At 41.9% G+C, this 18,507-nt stretch overlaps 2 protein-coding genes across 3 annotated transcripts in view; one reads left to right on the plus strand and one right to left on the minus strand.

Moving 5' to 3' along the window:
* Positions 1 to 5,272, plus strand: part of RIMBP2 (RIMS binding protein 2) — a 236,471-nt gene extending 231,199 nt beyond the window's left edge. The window contains exons 22-23 of one of the 2 annotated variants that reach the window (XM_064272043.1): positions 1,070 to 1,204; positions 3,249 to 5,272. In XM_064272043.1, coding sequence (XP_064128113.1) covers positions 1,070 to 1,204; positions 3,249 to 3,437 — 324 coding nt within the window. In that variant the 3' untranslated portion in view covers positions 3,438 to 5,272. Of the gene's footprint in view, positions 1 to 1,069 lie in introns of both variants that reach the window. The other variant, XM_064272042.1, reaches the window with a different exon arrangement.
* A 7,799-nt stretch (positions 5,273 to 13,071) lies between these two features.
* PIWIL1 (piwi like RNA-mediated gene silencing 1) overlaps positions 13,072 to 18,507 on the minus strand; it is a 33,093-nt gene continuing 27,657 nt past the window's right edge. Inside the window, exons 18-20 of the mRNA XM_003421248.4 lie at positions 15,485 to 15,610; positions 13,378 to 13,525; positions 13,072 to 13,220 (exon numbers count right to left, since the gene is read on the minus strand). Coding sequence (XP_003421296.1) covers positions 13,104 to 13,220; positions 13,378 to 13,525; positions 15,485 to 15,610 — 391 coding nt within the window. The 3' untranslated portion in view covers positions 13,072 to 13,103. The remainder of the gene's footprint in view (positions 13,221 to 13,377; positions 13,526 to 15,484; positions 15,611 to 18,507) is intronic.

The raw sequence follows: 18,507 nt of genomic DNA on the forward strand, positions 1-18,507 counted from the left end.
TAGGGTCGCTATGAGTCGGAATCAACCGATGGCAGTGGGTCTGGTTTTTTGCTGCTTTCCCCTAAAGTTATGAACTTTATACGGCTTGCTAAAAAGTTTGCCTAACTGGCTTCCTCTGTTTTCTTAATGATATGTAGTATAGAAAGGTGGTACTAGGATTTTCATTCATTCTTCTTTTCATAAAGTTGTATTTTCAATTTATGTAAGCTGTAAACTAAATTTATTCACATTCTTACGCTTTAAATTGCTGCCATCCACACTTTTACAAAGCAATTTAATTTTCTAGATTGCATAGACAATTTTTCATAGGAAAAATAAATACGAATAAGCAAAAACAAAACACAAAAGTGGCTGTAGAAATCCTCCCTCACCCTCCATACAGAGCAAAGGGCCGTTAGCAGACTCACAACTTTTCGGGAGAGGTTTATCCCTGGTGCAGGCTCCTCTCCTTCGGTTCTATCCTCCCCTTTGGTTCTAGGGACTCTCTTTCAGTACTTCCTGGGGAACACCAGGGAAAGGATGCTGGTGGGGGATCCTCCTAGGCTTTCTTCCAGTGGTTGCTCCTCCTGGCCACTCAGGATGTGGTAGACCATGTTTTGACCACACTTTCCCGTGGCAGTGGTGGGGGGAAGGTGGGGTCACCTAAAGAACTTAAAAAAAAAAAAACCAGGTCTGGTATTTTTAATTAGTCTGGGCTGATGTGCCTGAAACGTGGCATTTTTAAAGCTCCCTAGGGATGCTGAGCTTCTCCAGGGCTGAGAACACCAACAAAGATGCTTCAAAGGAGTGGTTCTGGATGTGTCTGACCTTGGGTATCACCCAGCCTCGCCCCGGGTGTATCAGGACCTCAGGGCAGGGTCAGGGCACTGTACTTTCAGTAAATCCCTGGGGGAGGTGGTTTTTATGATCAGCCTAGTTTGGGAAACACTAGAGGCTCCTCTAGTTCCACCACTTTTGAATCAAAACAAACTCTGCATGCTTCTCGTCTCTGACCTCTATTCCTTTAGCTAAAGCACAAAATAACTTTCTGGGACACTAAAGTTCTTCTGCCCCATCCCTGTGTTTTTAGGGGGAACTTAATGGGCACAAAGGCCTTGTACCTTCAAACTTCCTGGAAGAAGTGCCTGATGATGTAGAAGTGTATCTTTCGGACGTACCGTCTCACTACTCTCAAGACACACCGAGGCGTTCAAAGGCAAAAAGGGTAAGCAAACGTACTCAGCATTTTTCACTTCAATTGTACTCTATAAATGTACTTATCATTGCATCAATTATTTTTATACCTTGGGCCGAAACATATACCCTGATTATTTTTCTCTGCCCTTCCATGGGGGTTTTGCCTAAAGATTAAGTTTACTGATTTCACAAAAATGACCCTTTCAACTCTAATCACTCCGTCTTTACTCATGAAAACACCTTCCATCCCACCTTATAGTGACACTGCAGAGCACAAAGGGATGGCTGTTCCGTAGACTCAGTGGGCAGCAATGGTCACTGCCCTGTTAGGGTCTTGCTCCTCCTGACCATCAAGCATATTGAAACTTCAGATGACATTCATGTTAGTGTCTCATTTTTAGTTTGTTTCGTCATGGCAAATTTCTCTATATCACATTTTTACATATATATATTTTTATTTCTTTGCTCATCTGCTTGGAAACAGAAGAAGAGTGTTCATTTCACACCCTAATCAGGCCATGTAGCCTTCACGTAAGTGAGCAACTGAAGATACCTGTAAAGATACCAACTTAGGCTACCTTAAGGCTTCACTGTGGGGTAAAAAAAAAAAAGAAATATGTCTCAAAATATCATTGGACCTATAGTATTATTGCTTGGTCTCAGTTGTAAAGCAGCTGAATTTGTAGTGAAACTATTCATCTTTTACTCATCGTTTCCTACTGTTTACATTAAAGATATTATGAAAGGCCAACATTGGGAACATATTTCTTAACAAGCTAATTGTCTGTTTACATAGAAAAGTGTTCCAATGTCTACTCGTAATTAAAGCTGCTGCATATTGCATTGTTAGCCACTCATGGAAAAAGCACAACCTAACAAATATGTTCATTGTATGACAGTTCATTTTAAAGATGAAAAAAAAAAAAAAACACCTAATTCAAGATCAGCAGTAAACAAAAGGTGGTCTAGAGCTGGCTCTGGCCACCACTTCCAGATGCCGGTGTGAACTACCGGACCTATTTTTTCTTAAGTAAACACACCCCCCCACCTTACAAGAGAGCTCATGCCTCTCTTCAAAGCACAAATATAATTGTACTGAACCTGTGGAAGTTTGGTGAAGACTGACTTGTTGGTGTGGCAATGCAATCCCAGGTTTTATGAAACGTGCAGCTCAAACGAGTGCATCCGATGGAACAGATGGTATCTTCAGGTGTGCTTTGGGACGCTTTACTAGGTGTTTTCCATTAGAATTAGACCTTGATTTTAAATCCAAGCAAGCTTGAAGCCCTTTGGCTTAAATCATTTGCCTGCTGAATAATGAACACTCGTATTAGAAAGGTTTGCTGTGGAGGTAAGAGTACTAGAGAAATGATGGTATTATATGATCTCAGGCCTATCTCCAACTGTAAAAATAAGTGAGGCAAACTCTTCACGCAACATAAAGTTCTACCCCTTTGAAGCACCACTGATTAAACATTTAAAGTATACTGAAATATTACGTTGCGCTATATATATATATTGAGAAAAAAATATTTGGAAATAATGAAAATAAGGGCCTCTAAGCTTTCTTTGATTGCAATTAAGGTTCATTTTAGTTTTTTTTTTTTTCTTTCAACCAGTGTGCCATCTCCAATATTTCTCTAGTGAACTAACTAACCCAGGAACGCATTCGACAATATTAGGATTTTATATAACCAAGTAACTTTCAAATACAACAAAATTCCCTTAAAAAACTTTTGCTTCTAAGATTATTGATGGGTACTCGGCCAACTTTACTATCAACCCAATTTGCAATAATTTTTCTTTCCTGCTTTTAGTCCTAATTTAAAAAGTAAATTACTTACTTCCTCCCTGCTGAAGACAAAATGAAAATCAAACGTTTATGGCTAAACCCTTTCTTAGCTATTCTTTGCGAGGGATGTTTGCTTCTCATGGCATACTTGAAAAATTGAAAGAAGAAACCAACCCCCCTTTATCTTTCCTGGTGGGAATCGGGGCAGTGCGATGTTACCAAGTGAATTGATGTTGTTGGCGCTCACGCACTCAATAAACTGTAACACTGTACCTACTAGGTTCCTCCTGAGGGGTCAGGTACAGCAAGGAGAGCTCCATCCCCCACAGTCCATCTCCATTCGGGGTCACCTACGTCATCTATGGGTTCTGGTAGTCCTGGGAGAGGCAGGGAAATGTCCTCGAAAAAGAAAAAGGGGCTGCTTTCCAAAGGCAAGAAACTGCTGAAAAAGCTTGGTGCAGTGAAATGATTCATGTACTTCTGGACAACTTCCAAATCTATGTAATCTTCTTTAATTCCAAACTAGGGCTTTCATGACTCAAGTCCTTCCTAAAAACACAATCTTCTCCCCTGCCACCAGTAGAGAAATGCACTTTTGCACTACCATCCACTTTACACCAACTGCAAGAGCAAAGAGGAGCTGTGGCTCTTTCTCAGCCTCCGTGGCCCGAGGTCTGATCCGGGAGGTGGGCGGGTGTGTCTGACTCACAAGCAGGGGGGTGGATGGCTCTTTGTAGCTCACTCAGTCTCTGTGCATCTGTCATCCACCCCTGAAGGAATGATTTCCAACCTTCCCCCTTTTCAAAATGCTTGCCTCATAATGCAGAATTTCCACTTAACTCTGGTCTTGAAATTCCTAGTTTAATCCGCCTTGATGTCCTGCCTTATAAATGCACAATGATTTGTACTGTCTAATAAAAAATAGTGTATACTCTGTGTTGTGCGTTCAGTGGTCTCCATCCTCACTGACAGTGTTTGACATCAAGCTGTACAGGCTGTGCATCCCGAGTCTCCACAGAGCAAACCAGGCAACACACAGAAAGCGCTGACTTACCTAATCGTTCAAAAAGGAGAGGCGTGGCTTTGTCTGGGGAAGTACCAGTATTCCTGCCAGAATGCTGATAACCTTCACTGCTTTCAGGGTTACATTCTGTGGCATATGGATTTCTGTTACTTTCACCATTTGTCAAAATGCCATACACAATTATTCACCAATGACTAGCACACACATAAAATTAGTCACATGATTCATAAGCCACACCCAAAACACCCCAAATTTAAGTCTATTCAGGATCATTCCACCCAATCTTCATCATTGACATCTGAACAAAAGACTTACAAAGCTGCTGGCAAACGTATCTGGTGGTTACTATTTTGTAATTGTCCACTTGTAAATTGTTTTTACTCTTTATACATACTTTTCAGACTGCCTTTCTTTTGTAATTTATGGAAGGTTTATAAATGAGTGATCCAAGCTTTCCCCATTGTGTCTTCAAAAAATACATTGTAAATTGTAATATAATGGTATGTGTTAGATTTATTAAAAGGAAATCAATCACTTAATGTGTGGCTAAGTGTGGGTGTGTGCATGTGTACAGTTAGTGTACAGTTTATAGAAATAAAATGTTATTTTATACAATGCTGTTTGGTCTATCTTTGTCTTAAGCACCCTTTTTTCGTAGCAACACAGCTAAATTTCTCTTATACATACAAGAAAAGCTCTGTAGCCATGTATCTTTCCCAGGACTATTTTAAAGTTACGCTGACCTGTGTTTTGGGAGTCAGTTACAGAGTGCTGACACTTTTGCACTATGGATGACAACCCACTCAGTGCCAGTTAGCATGGAGTTGCTGTATTTCTTGCACATGAGAAACGCTCATGCACAACTGATACTCTGAAGGTGAGTTCAATCTGTATTAGTATTTCCGTTTGCCAGATTTAGAATTCAAATCATAATAAAGGGCTAAACTGACGTAATAAACTTAGTTTCCCAATTCTAAAGAATTCTAAAATCCTAATATTTATAATTTATTTCTCTTTCATTTTTACTGATTTCCATTTCTATTTCTAACTTTCCATCTGTCTTGTCTCTCATCTCATCAGAGACAGAGAAACCAAAGACCAGACGAGACACATGAGAGACGTGATGTGTATTTTTATATTTAGATTTATTATTTCCCACACTTGTACCAAGACAAGTTAGAGGACTCTCCACTAACAGTATGATTGTAATTTTCTGTCTTCAGGGGCTAACCTAACAAAGTTAGGCCCACACTCTACAAACTATTCAGTAAAGAACTCACTTTGCCTTTCAATTAAATGGACTTCAAAACTCCTTTCCTGTAACTTGGCCATCCTGCCCTTTGTGCTTTTGTCATCACATATTTTACTAGGCCATATCCTATCAGCTCTACTGACATGGTTACTGTTGCTTTAAACAGACAATATTCTTTTTCATCTACTCACGTAGCTTGCCAGTTTCATGGATGCTGGTACAGACACAAGAGTCCTGGGTCAGAGACAAAAGACTTCATTGCTAGTAACACTAGGCAGACTATCTGCACCAGTCTCTAAGCTCTACTCCCTACAGGCAATGTGAGCAGGACCAGGTGACTCCTGCACACAGCTGGGTGTGTTACAGGAGGGGAAGCCTCAGCTTAGGGAACCCTAATATTTGTAGAAGGCAGTAACTTGTCTGACCTTTGCTCTGGAGGGGGGACACGGTCTCACCTCCCAGGGCTGTTCACTGTACAGATGACATTGACAACGCAGAAAAAAGGCGGGCAGTGCGTCTGCTCATAAAACATGCAGAAAGTAGGAGAGACAATTACCTCCCAACACAATTCTGAAGTTTATTGCATTTAAAAGTCTAAAAATTAGAACATCAGAAAGACATCCCTTCTGTTTACAGTAGTAAGGATATGAATCTGAGTAACAGCATGACACTTGTAGGAAAACTAAACTACAAACCAGGGTGCTAGCTAGACTCAATAACACATCACAAAACCACAACTAAAGTTGATCACTATTTTGGGAAAAAAAACAAAACAAAATTGGGGTTTAGATCTGGTTCCTGACAACACTGTAAATTAAGCCAGGTTGCCAACTGGAAGTTAAATTTCCCATTAACTGAGAAATTGTAAAAACACTTTTCAAGAAGAAATACAATTACAGTGAAAGCATGACAAACTTCCAGGGTGCAGAGAAAGCAATGCTTCCAGGGACACTTACAACTTTAAACATTTATATTAGAAAAGATGAATTAGTGATTCAGTGCCCAACTTAGGAAGGTAGATAGATAGAAAACCAGCTGAGGGGGAAAGACAGTGCGGAGCATAAACCAAGACAGCTCTAGGAAACAGCTCTGAACTAAGACTAAACATATCTGACACACAGCTGAAAAAACAGATTCCAAAAACAGAAGGGATTAAAAAGTAACACTTAAAGGAAATGAGGTCACAATTATAGATACAGCAAACTTTCAAAAGATGAAAATACTATCAACAACCCTGCACATAAATGAACTCAGAAGACACGGGCAAATGCCTCGAAAAATGTAAAACAGAAATCCAGAAAAAATCGTAAAAGAAAGTGAAGTAGTAGTTATGTATTTTCCGCCACAAATAAAACTCCAGATCGCTTTATGAGAGACTCCTACCAAGGTTCTAAGGCTGAAATAACGACAAATGCATTAAAACGAACAAACCAACCTTCCAGAAAATAAAAAATACAATATTCCCCAAGTCATTCTAAGAGTATAACTTGACACAAGACTTAACTATGGTAGTAAGAAAATGCAAAATTATAGGTCTGTTTCATCATGGATATAAGATAAAAACTCTAAACGAAATCCAAATTGCATGTAAAAAATATGTAATACATCATGTCCAGGTTAAGTTTATCTCAAGAATGCAAGGATCATCCGATGTCAGAAAATCTTTAAAAGATAAAAAATCATGATTCTCAATATATGCAGAAAAAAATCAATAAAATTCAACAGAATTTCCCTATAAAAATGCTTAGACAACATGAATAGAAGAGAATGTCAACCTGACAAGGTTATTTACAAAAATCCTATAATGAACATAATCTTAAGTGGGGGAAAGTTAGAAGCATCCATGTAGAAAACAGGAATAAGAGAAAAACGTCCACTATTATCCTGTTTATTCAGCAATAAAGAAAAATACAATGAGAACATAAGGACCAGAGAAAATGAAACCCTCACAATCTATCTGCAGAGAATATAAACGCCCACATAAAAACCAAAACCAAACGACCGCCGTTGAGTCGATTCCGACTCATAGCAACCCTACAGGACTGAGCGGAACTGCCCCATACGGTTTCCAAGGAGCGGCTGGTGGAGTCGAACTGCTGACCTTTTGGTTAGCAGACGTAGCTCTTAACCACTACACCACCAGGGTTTCCAACTGCCTACACAGACTACACGAAAGAATTCAGACAAATCATTAGAAACACAAGTTTTCTGGAGTGATGGGACATAAGATTATGAAAAACCAAGTACCTTTCTACACACTTGCAACAGATAATTAAACAATCTTTCAAAGACAATGCTTTCAATGACAACAAAACTCTAAAGCGCCTGGGAATCAATCTGGTGAAACACATTAAAGAAAAACCAAAGAGATGTACAGAGAAGCCTTCTGAAGGACGAGAGGTAAAATCATAAAGACACCCACTCCCCCTAAATACCTGTAACTTCAGTACAATTCAACCAAAGCCTAAGGGTTTTCACGGAATTTGACAAAGCGATTCTGAAGTTCGTGTGAATTCATGAAGGGCAGAAACGCGTCCCATTGGGCATAGGGAACTGGGCGGGTTTCATAATGAAAACAACGTGACACCTGTGCTGAGTTAGATCTCCTGACCAATAACAAGCTGACCTGCACGCAGACGGAACTTCACAACTTAGGTCGTGTCACAGATCAATGGAAAAAATTACACTCTCCACTGGAAAATGACTGTCAATATGGGAAAAAACACAACTGCATGCCATTTCGGCCTATACACAAAAACCAACTCTTGAGGAGTTAAGGGTTTCAAGTAAACTTTTAGTAGAAAATATAGGCGAATATCTTTCTGACCTTGGGATAGAGCAAAATTTCTTAACAAGACACAAAAAGCAGTTAAGTATAAAAGAAAAACCGGTAACTGGGATCTATTAAAACTGAGAACTGAGATCTACTAAAATTGAGAACTTCCATTCATTGAGTGACACCTTAAAGAAAGTGAAACAAAGATGCCAAAAACTGGGGGAGGAGATCCGCAACAGGTAGCTGACAAACGGTCGGGATCAAGGATACGTAAAGTACCCCGTAAATAAAGTCCCCGAGCTTAGTGCAAACGGTTAACACACCTGGGTGCTAAACACAAAGCTGGAGGTGTGAGTGCCCCCAGAGCACCTAGGAAGAAAGGCCTGGTAACCTCCTTTTGAAAAGTCAGCCTCTGAAACCCTGTGGAGCACAGTTCTACTCTGACACACCTGGGGGCACCGTGAGTTAGAATCAGCTTGACGGCAGCTGGTTTTCTCTTTTTATAAGTGTGGGGGTGGGAAAAAACCGCAATTTTACCGAAAAGGACGCTTAGTGCTGGTGAATTTCCTCTAAAACATGTTTTCCTTCTCTAAAGTATTTCCACACTCTGGAAAACAGAAATGATGATAAAACAAAGAATTAAAGCATCTAATTTCAGGATCAGCATGTCAGTTTTTTTTTAATTAAAGACCTTGACGGGCAGCTGGTGTCTGTGTTAGATGCACAGGACTGAGACTTTCCCCTCTACACAATCAGAATTAACAGAGTGAAGAGGAAACGGCTCTCTCTGTCATTCCCTTTATTTCACACTCTTCCACCTTGAGCACTACCTTCACTCATCATCCAGCTTTCGGGGGCAACAACCAGGGCAATGGTTAGCTAGACGATTGAAAAAATGCTACGTAACACGCAGAGTTGGCTAACACATTCCCTCAAGTCATTTTGTGATATAGGCAACGTCAGCCCTACATTTAAAATTACCTGCTGCTGTTGGTAGCAACTGTCCTGTTTGCCCCCAACTCACAGTGACCCCATATGTGTCAGAGTGGAACTGAGATCCATAGGGTTTTCTTGCCTATAATCTTTATGGAACAGTGCGCCTGGCCTTTCTTCCACAGAACTGCCACGAGTCCAAACCACCATTGTTTGAGTTTGCAGCTGATCACAAATTCAATACACCCTATTCTTTCAAAGAACGAAGGGTCAGTACCCAGGGTATTCCAGGGCTCTGTCCCTCCCTCTACCCTCACTCTCAGGAAGTCTTGCTGTGGGCCGTACAGGCTCAGTACTTCTAGGCTGGACAAGACTTGGCTTCTGACCTGGGGCCCCTTTCTGGCTATAAAGGCACAATGGCCATTTCCCGGCAGGAGCAGAGTCCTGGCTGTGCTGAAGCAGCTCTGGCCACAGTCCAGGGCAGGTCCCTCCAAAGACTCCTCTCTTGGACTTAGGCCAGGTGGTGGGGAACACAGTCTCTGCTGCTTCCTCGGGTACCCACAAGGGAAACAACCCAATGGGATAGAAAGTCAGGTACCGACAGCGGCGCAAGGCTGGGGCGTGCACCCCACGGTGGCTCTCAGAGTCTGGTTGGTTGCTGTGGATATGGGTGGTTTCGCCTCTGCCTGGTCTAACTTTGTTCCAGTCCTGGAGAGACAGTACCCATGGCCAGGCCCCACAGAGATTCCCACTGAGCAGTACGGGGCACGTTAACACATAAGGGTTCTGTTAACACTCTCTGGGTAGGATGAGAGGCTCTGGGAAGTAAACGGGTGCTGCACCTTTTATCCATATGGAGACACTGGAAGCTTACGTAGGGAACGCTCCCTGCCCCCTGACTCAGATCCCACTGATTCTGAGTAGAGACCAGGAATGGGCAAGCTTGGAAAGCCCTGCAGACGGGTCTGGCACACCCTTGGTGGCTATGCATGTAATCACTATGGCTGACGCCTGACAGTGCGTGCTGGAAGCCACTTGCCCACATGAGTGAGCAGAAGAGTCAGAGTGTGTGTGCCAAGGATGCTCAGGGCAGCCCAGCTTTGCTTCCACTGGAAGGTTCTGGATCTGTGCAGGTGAGGGACTGAGAGAGAAGCTCACCTGGATGCTGAGTCACTCCACGCTCCAGAAGAGGGAGGGAGATGTCAACGTTCTGAGGATGGACAGAGTAATGCAAATCCTTGCACGGCACTTACTGTACACCAGGTGCTGTCTGCACCGTGTCAGGGAGAGAGCAAGGGTCTGAACTCAGGCAGGCAGACTCGATTCCACGCGCTTGGTCCTTGGGCCATGCTGCCGTGCAACAGCAAACTATGATCAAAGTTGTGGAAAGGCTGGTCCCTGACCGCTGGGGTACCAACCCTCCAAATTGGCTGGTTACTTACTGCCCTGGTGACCGGTCAGGGTGACTACTGACCCAAAGGAGGCTCTGGGATGACTGAGCCTGATATCAGTGTCTTCAACACCAAAGCTTTAAGAAGACTCAGACCTCTCTCATTATGAGGAAGAAACCTGGATTTCAGCCAGGGCTTTTATTATTTTTTTTCTCTAAAGTGCTTACAGGAGCTCTGTGTCCTTGTCTTCCTGAGGAGCACCCATTGTGTTCCCTGCCCACCCCACCCTCTGGGTGTAGCACCCACACTGTCCTTTGGGAAACCATTCCCTTACCATCTCCTACCCATCGACTCCACAGTGCTCAGCAAGTGACCCAGGCCCACCTGTCAGAGCAGCGCTTCCCTGGGACTCAAAGAGGTGCAGACGGCCTGAGTCTGAGTGCCACCATCGTGAACGGCGCCACTTTTCAATGGGGCGAACCTGAGACATAAACCTGGACTTTCTGGTGACCATTTACGTCACCTAAGGAAGGCTATCTGATTAAAACCAAAGCAGAAGAAAGCGTAACTAAGAGACAGGTTCCTCAAACCACATCATCATTAGGCCTTCTGTACCTTCTAAACCTGTCTCTGCCGGAGTTCTCATAAATCACCTGGAATGTGTTCCACATACAGTTTACCTGGCCTCTCCCCTACAAGTCCTGATTCCTAGGTCTGCTCTGGGGCCCAGGAATCTGTGTTATCACAAAGCAAACCAGGTGATTCTTAACAGATTAAGTTTGGGAAGCACTGCCTAGGAAGAGTGAGAAAACCAGTAAATGCCCCTCTTGGCTTAAAAAAATGTGACCAGGTTTTCTGTGCTTCTTTCCCCTAATTCTCAGAAATCAAATAGGTTAGTGAACCCAAGCTAATATCCCCCAGACAATGTTAACAGCAGTTATTAGCTTGAAGAACAAAAAGGAAAATAAAAAAGTTTTCCATCATATGTTAGTAAAGCTAAATAAATTCAAGAGGTATTTATACAATGAGACCAAGTAAAATAACAGTAAGAAATAACTTTACTGAACTGTATTAAATTACAGTTTCAGTGGCTTGTGTACTGTCCACGATGTTTATAAACATTACATTTATAAGGTCAGCAATGTTTGTACACATTACATTTATAAGGTCAGTAATATTTATATACATTACATTTATAAGGTCAGTAATGTTTGTACACATTACATTTATAAGGTCGGTAGTATTTATATACATGACATTTATAAGGTCAGTAATGTTTGTACACATTACATTTATAAGGTCAGCAATGTTTGTACACATTACATTAATAAGGTCGGTAATATTTATATACATGACATTTATAAGGTCAGTAATGTTTGTACACATTACATTTATAAGGTCGGTAATATTTATATACATGACATTTATAAGGTCAGTAATGTTTGTACACATTACATTTATAAGGTCAGCAATGTTTGTACACATTACATTTATAAGGTCAGTAATATTTATATACATGACATTTATAAGGTCAGTAATGTTTGTACACATTACATTTATAAGGTCAGCAATGTTTGTACACATTACATTTATAAGGTCAGCAATGTTTGTACACATTACATTTATAAGGTCAATAATGTTTATAAATGTTACATTTATAAGGTCAGTAATGTTTACAGATGTTCTCACGACACACAAAAGCCTACTCTTTGCCCATGTTCCAGTAAATTCCGACAAATATTTGGGTCTGAATAGTTATCATCACCCATTTTACAGTGACGCAGCCTCGGTCTGCATTCCTTGTAAGCTCTGACAGCCCAGTATTACACTAAGCATAGCAGGTGGTAGCATTTCCTAAGAGAATTTTACTCTGACATTAAAATTCACAAGTGACACTAATTTAGCTTTTGACGGATATTAAATGGGAAGAACACACACATGCTTTCAGTAAAAACAGAAACTACACACTGGTACTCACAGAAGGTGACAATCGATTCAATTTTATTTTGTAATGAATAGAATGATGTCCCAGTTGCAAAACAAAATAAATAAATTAGTAATGCTAATATAGGTACTGGCTACTTGTCTCTTTTGTTAAAGAACTTAGATTGTTTCTTTGGACAGAAATTTAAAACTTTCCAACTATCTTTTCTTAACCCCCATACCATCTAGCCACAAAAAAATAAATAAAAAAATAAGCATATTTTCCCACAGAGCCTCACAGCTTTCCTGCACCTTGTACAGGTTATCTAACAGTAACTTTTACCTTAACTGTAAGAGATATCAGTTACTCAGGTAACACCCTACCTATGGGTCCAGCGAGGTCCCCACTTTGTTTTCTCTCTCCTTTAAATTCAAAATAAGTATTTCAAAAATAAGGTCAATACAGGATTACAAGCAGAATGTGTTCCCTCCTGAGAGTATTTTCAAGTACCCAGTACTCTTTGCAAACAGTTTAAGAGTGCCTGTTTATAATACAAAGTACCTTATCCACGTTTTATTAAAACAAACAAAAAACACCCTCCCCAGCAAGCTTTTATGAGAGACAAACAAAAGAAAACAGAAAATCTTCATTTTTATCTACAAGGAAGTCAGTTAATAGCAACCTTAGAAATAGACTCTAGCTCTCCTAAGCCCCTCTTCAAGTTTCATCTAGATAACAATTTAAAAAAAAAAAAAAAAACAAGAGCTTCAAAAAATCCCAAAGTTATCATTCCACAAAGAAAAACCAGCGCAGCTCCACCTTGTCCTCTCGCGGGTTAGAGGTAGTAGAGGCGGTTAGAAAGCGACAGGTTGGGCTCCCTGTGGATGCTCTGGCCGACAAGGAAAGCCAGCTTGTGGGCATACTGGCAAGGAGCAGGCACACGAATGACGCCCTTCAGTCAAAGATAAAACAGGCCCGTTACTCTAAATCTACCTCTCTGAACTGCAAATCTCACTACTAACTCAACCCTTTTAAAACACAGCAATTCCATTTTTGAAAAGTTAATCTTCTCACAGGTGCAACAAACATCAAGAGATAGAGGGGCTTACCGGCCAGTTATAATACACGTGGCACAGCTTGTACGTGAGCCGCTGTATGTGGTCTGGCTTGAGGCCACTGCTGTCGTAGATGACATTGTAGTGTGTAGGAGAAACACTGCCACTTCTCACAGCCTGGCTCACAATGAAAAAGTCATACCTGGAATTACAAAACACACGCACGGAAGGCTGAGCTGCTGAACGCTAACACTGAGATGATTCGAGTTCCTTGCAGTGAGGAGAACCTGCAACCTAATCCCTTCTCCAGACGGAAAGCACCTTCCTTGAAGTCCAGGGACTGGTTACTTCTGAACAGTCTGAGAAGGCATGTATGTAAAAGACACTATTCTTCAGATTTTAAATATCTTCTCACTGATTCCTCAGGGAAGAAACATTCTGTGTGGCTGCCAGTTACCATGTCATCCACTGACAGCCCCATGCTTTGCCCCTGTACTCCAAGGAGGGTGACAATGAGCAGGACCAGAGGCTCAACGCAGGCAACAACTGTGGGGGAAACTGAGTCTTGTTCCAGGGACTCTTATTCCCAAAATACAACTTCACCCCAGAACCTCTCCTATTCCCACTGTTATTTAACAAAGATCTACTTCGCTAATTTAGTACCTCAGGATTTAAAGCAAATCTTTAAGAGGAAGTAGAGACCTCAAAAGAGTATAAGCAGAACTAGCATGAGACCCAGATGGTAACCCAAAAACAAAGTAGTGCAAATATGAATGAATATTTATATTTGTTCATTTTCTAGGTACCAATAAAACATCAATCCAGACATATTGACGTTAGGGAATTACCTCTGCAGTGTATTATGTCCATCAAAACTAGAGAAATGACAAAATCACACTGATCTAGAACAGACTCTCTGGTGTTTCAGAAAAAGGATGGGATAAGAAATGTTAAGCATCTTGCCCTAACAGACAGAGATCACAACGGCCAGAACCTAAACCTGATTTAGGCATACGACGTTCAAAGTGCCAGGCACAGAAACGATTCTGGTGTTCACTCAAAGTGGACTTCTCCAAGTGCCGCAACAGAAGCAGCTGCTGTTATGTTTTAAACAACATCTAGTAAAAAGCACTGAAATTATTTTCCCACGCTTCATCACTCAACTTTCCCAATCACTTTTAAGTCAGTTCTGTCTTCAGGACAGCCTGACCCTGGGGCTGTGGCTATTGGAGGGGCAGTCATGCTGAGCCTTCGTCTTCCTAGCTCACCTTCCCCACTAAGTTAGATCCTTCTGCACCAGTGTCCTAACTCACATCTACCTCAGGACAGACAGAAATCCAAGACAATGTGCCTCCAAGTAATTGCTGCCCGCAGTCAGGTAACAGAGCTGATGATCATTTGTTAGGACAGCAACGCCCCATTCAGCCAAGGCTCATACAGGAAGTGTATGTAAACATTGCACATATAAACTCTGCATCTACGCCACCTTTTGAAGGGCGTTAATTTGGGTTGATGGATGAGTTGTCATTATGAACATGACATTTTAAAGCCCCTTTTCTCCTTGCTCAAAAGGGTGCTTGAACAACTTGAAAAATCTGAACCAAGACTCGTGATTTTACAGGTAGACTCTGGTGTGTGCTAAGACTAGGACCTTATGCCGTCAAAGCACCCTGTTCCAGGTAGCTTTCTCGTCTGGCAGAGTGTGACTCCAGGTTATACACAAAGAGCTCTGTGTGCTCAAGAAGCCACTGTTCTCACCTGCAACTGTGTTTCAGAGGGAACTGTGTGACCTTTGGATAACTAGTGCTTTACCATTCTAAAGATTCCAACTGGGAAACAAGAATCTATGCATGAGGCCCTCTAGGTAGAAAATGCGAAGGCAGACCACACCAGCAGTTCTTACCCTCTACCTGTATAATTAACGCCACAGACAATAATCTGCTTTCCCCAAAGAAAAACTGCACACAGGAACTTCTGTTCAGCTTCAGACACTACGAAGCCATGTGCTTTAGTAATAATGTTAGATCAAATTAGTTGAAGAACTTAGTATTTTTAAGATGAAATATAGCAAAAGAACTAAAAAGTGTGTTAAAGTTGGTTGATGTCATGCTCAAAAAACCCAATAGAAACCAGCAATCTTCATCTAACCCCTAGAACTTACCACTCTGGTCTGGTGACCTCCACATCAATGACTGTTCCTGGAAGTGGATTTTGGAGTCTTCCTCCAGACTGAGCAAAAAATCGGGCATTCACACGTTTCTTCACCACAATTACTGTTAGCCTTGGGCTAAAGGTGACAATGAAAGTATCTACATTTAGTCAGTCTTATTTCCAAAGGTTGCATGGCTCTGGCTCACTCAAATATTCACATGCTGTATTTAAAAAAGGAACACATACCCTGCTGGGCATACTCTGTACACGCTGGAGGAAGAACGCATGTCTTCCTCGTGATACGAGTATCAACATTAGGAGCACGAGTACGTGGTGGGTGGAAACAAAATGGCCTATGTATTCCCTGTGACACAAGGGCACGCAGCCATGTTGTCCACAGACCAGACACGCCCCATGTCTATCACACCAAAAGGCTAAATCCAGTATTTCTCCAAAGTTCACAACTTAAAGCACTCTTCAGCAGGCATTCCCTACAATGCGGAAAATAAGATTTTAACCCTGACATCCTCAAGGTAGGGAAGTTAAGTGAGTAATCTCAATGTCTAAGCTACTGCCCTTCAAAATGACTGGTTCTCAATCTATCAGGGGATATAAATGACACCTTTTCAGGAGGAAGAACCTGTTGTGGTGGGTAGTATTTCTCTGAAGTCAGAAAAGACTTCTTGCGCAGACTGCCACACGATAAACACACTGACAGCAGGTGCTCGCTGTTTATCCTTCTACTCCTTGACTAAACCGAGTAGGTTTTCCTGCTGTGAGAGTCATTACACTTCTGGGCCTGGCCGCTTCCCCAGGAGGGCTTCCAGCTCTGTCTCGATCAGACCTGCTGCCCACACCATGCCAGCAACAGTCTCTCCAGGGGTCTGCCCTGAAACCACCAGTTCCTGGTCCGCTGGAATGCCTTCCGCACCCTTCCTACCCACCTCCCTCTTCGAGAGGTTATACTTGTCCTATAAACAATCCTCTTAGGAATAAATAAATCAGAACACGTGAAGCACTTACAGCAGTGCTGACGAATAACAAGCACTCGACACATATTACCATTATTACTGCCTCAATTACTTTACGTGCCCCTTTGCCGACTAGAATATTTAGTTCCAAACAATGGAAACCACGCAGACTAGGCCTAGTCATGTCTGACATGTAATTACGCTGATGTTTTTCTACGAAAATTTAGTAGGGTCGGTAGTTTACAACACACCACCTAGAGTTCTGTTCAATGATAAACCCAGCTGCACTTCTTCATGGTAGTGGTAACTGTATACAGAAGGAATAAGAAAGTGATTTTCCTTCTATAAGTGGAGGACATTTGTAGAGATACCGCTATCTACCCACGTAAATCTACTGCAGCTACTATCCAGCTAAGATGGCTCTGGATATAACCAGGCCACGGCAGATGCACCAGGAAGCCTACAGGCCCTCACTTTCAGGTTGCAACTTATCGAGACGGTTCAGAGTCTATGGTGATGGCAACTTGTTGAAAAATGATCACTGCTTAGGATTTAATGATAGCATGCAAAATACTCATCAGTCTCAGGAACAAAAAGACTTAAGGTGGATAATTTTAATCCTGTAACATCATAAGAAACAATTTATTCATTTTTAGAATTAAAAAATTGAAAAGTCAATCTAACATATGAAGTTAGCAAAAGTGGTAACAGAAAGACAAGTCACAAATACACTGAAGTGACTTTTTGACTTAAACATTGCAAATCAGCTAATAATTTCCAGGGATTTCACCTTTACATGCAACTTTAAGCATTTTTCTAGAAGAACTGTCTAATCAGGTGCTGTGTGAAGTACATTAAACATATTCTCACTTATTCCTTTCAACAACCTAGTGAGTTATTTACCCCCATTTCACAGAGGAAGGCAGAGCTGGGGTTAGTCCACCTCAGATTTAAGGCTTACTGCTCTTGACCACTGAACTCTACCACCACAACGTAACGGACCAACTGACCACGTGATATCTACTGAATGCAGTGGTTTGTTGGGCACCAGTCCAAACAAGCACCCAGTGTGGTCCCGCCCTGTGACAGGCATTCCCACTGGCCAAGAGGAGCTGGGCACGTCAACTCTCCCAGCTTCAGCAGGCTCAATACCACCAGGCTGTGGGAAACACAGAGACTGTCACACACTAGGGCTGCAAGCTCCTCTTTGAGAGCTATCCCTGCTGGGAAACAAACCCAAAGGAGTCAGCTGCCCCGGTGCTGGCCAGCGGCGCACACCTCCCACACCTCCAGGGCTCAGGAGATAAGATGAACCTGTACTATCACCTCTACCCTGCACTTCTTGAAAACGTCTTTTTTCTGGGAAAGAGAAAAAGGCAACGAAGACTCGAAAATGTTAAGTGCTGACATGGTAACAATAAAAACGTCTAAGGGAGAAGCAGTCCACTTAGACCTTCCCTTCTCCCTTACCTCCACAAGTTCCCCACACAGAACCTAAGAGCCAGAGGGAAACAAAACGAGGCCTACAAAACGCCAAAACAAAAGGACAATGGAATCAGTATAATTCTTTTAGGGAGAAAATACAAGCATTAACATTTAAGGGGTAAAAAAGAACATTAGCTTTCATTTCCAAAACATTATTAAAATGCTTATGTATCAGCCTTTTCATCGAAGGACATTACTTAGAAAAAGATGAAAACACCCCTGGCTTGCTCTGAGAACTCTGTGGTATCATGCCTTATTTTAAGAAATTCTAGGACCAAGGTTCATTTGGGAGCCTTTTAGAATTTGTCCAAAGATGACCTCGGAAGTATCTTCCCGTTGGTTGGCCAAGCTCCTGATACGCATCCCATGGACCACATGAAATCAAAGCAAGCCCCAGGTATGGTCAATGGCATTCAAAATCCCCTGTTTCGGCTTTAATGTCTATAATGACACCAAATGGTGGCTGTAACAGCACAACAAAAACAAGCAGCATTTAAGAACACACATTCCAGTGCACACAAGCAAGCCCTTTGGTCTTCTCGGAATCCTTAGAAACCAAATCCTCAGATCCCTACCA

This window comes from Loxodonta africana, chromosome 19, assembly GCF_030014295.1.
Source record: "Loxodonta africana isolate mLoxAfr1 chromosome 19, mLoxAfr1.hap2, whole genome shotgun sequence".
In the NCBI taxonomy this organism is placed as follows: domain Eukaryota; kingdom Metazoa; phylum Chordata; class Mammalia; order Proboscidea; family Elephantidae; genus Loxodonta; species Loxodonta africana.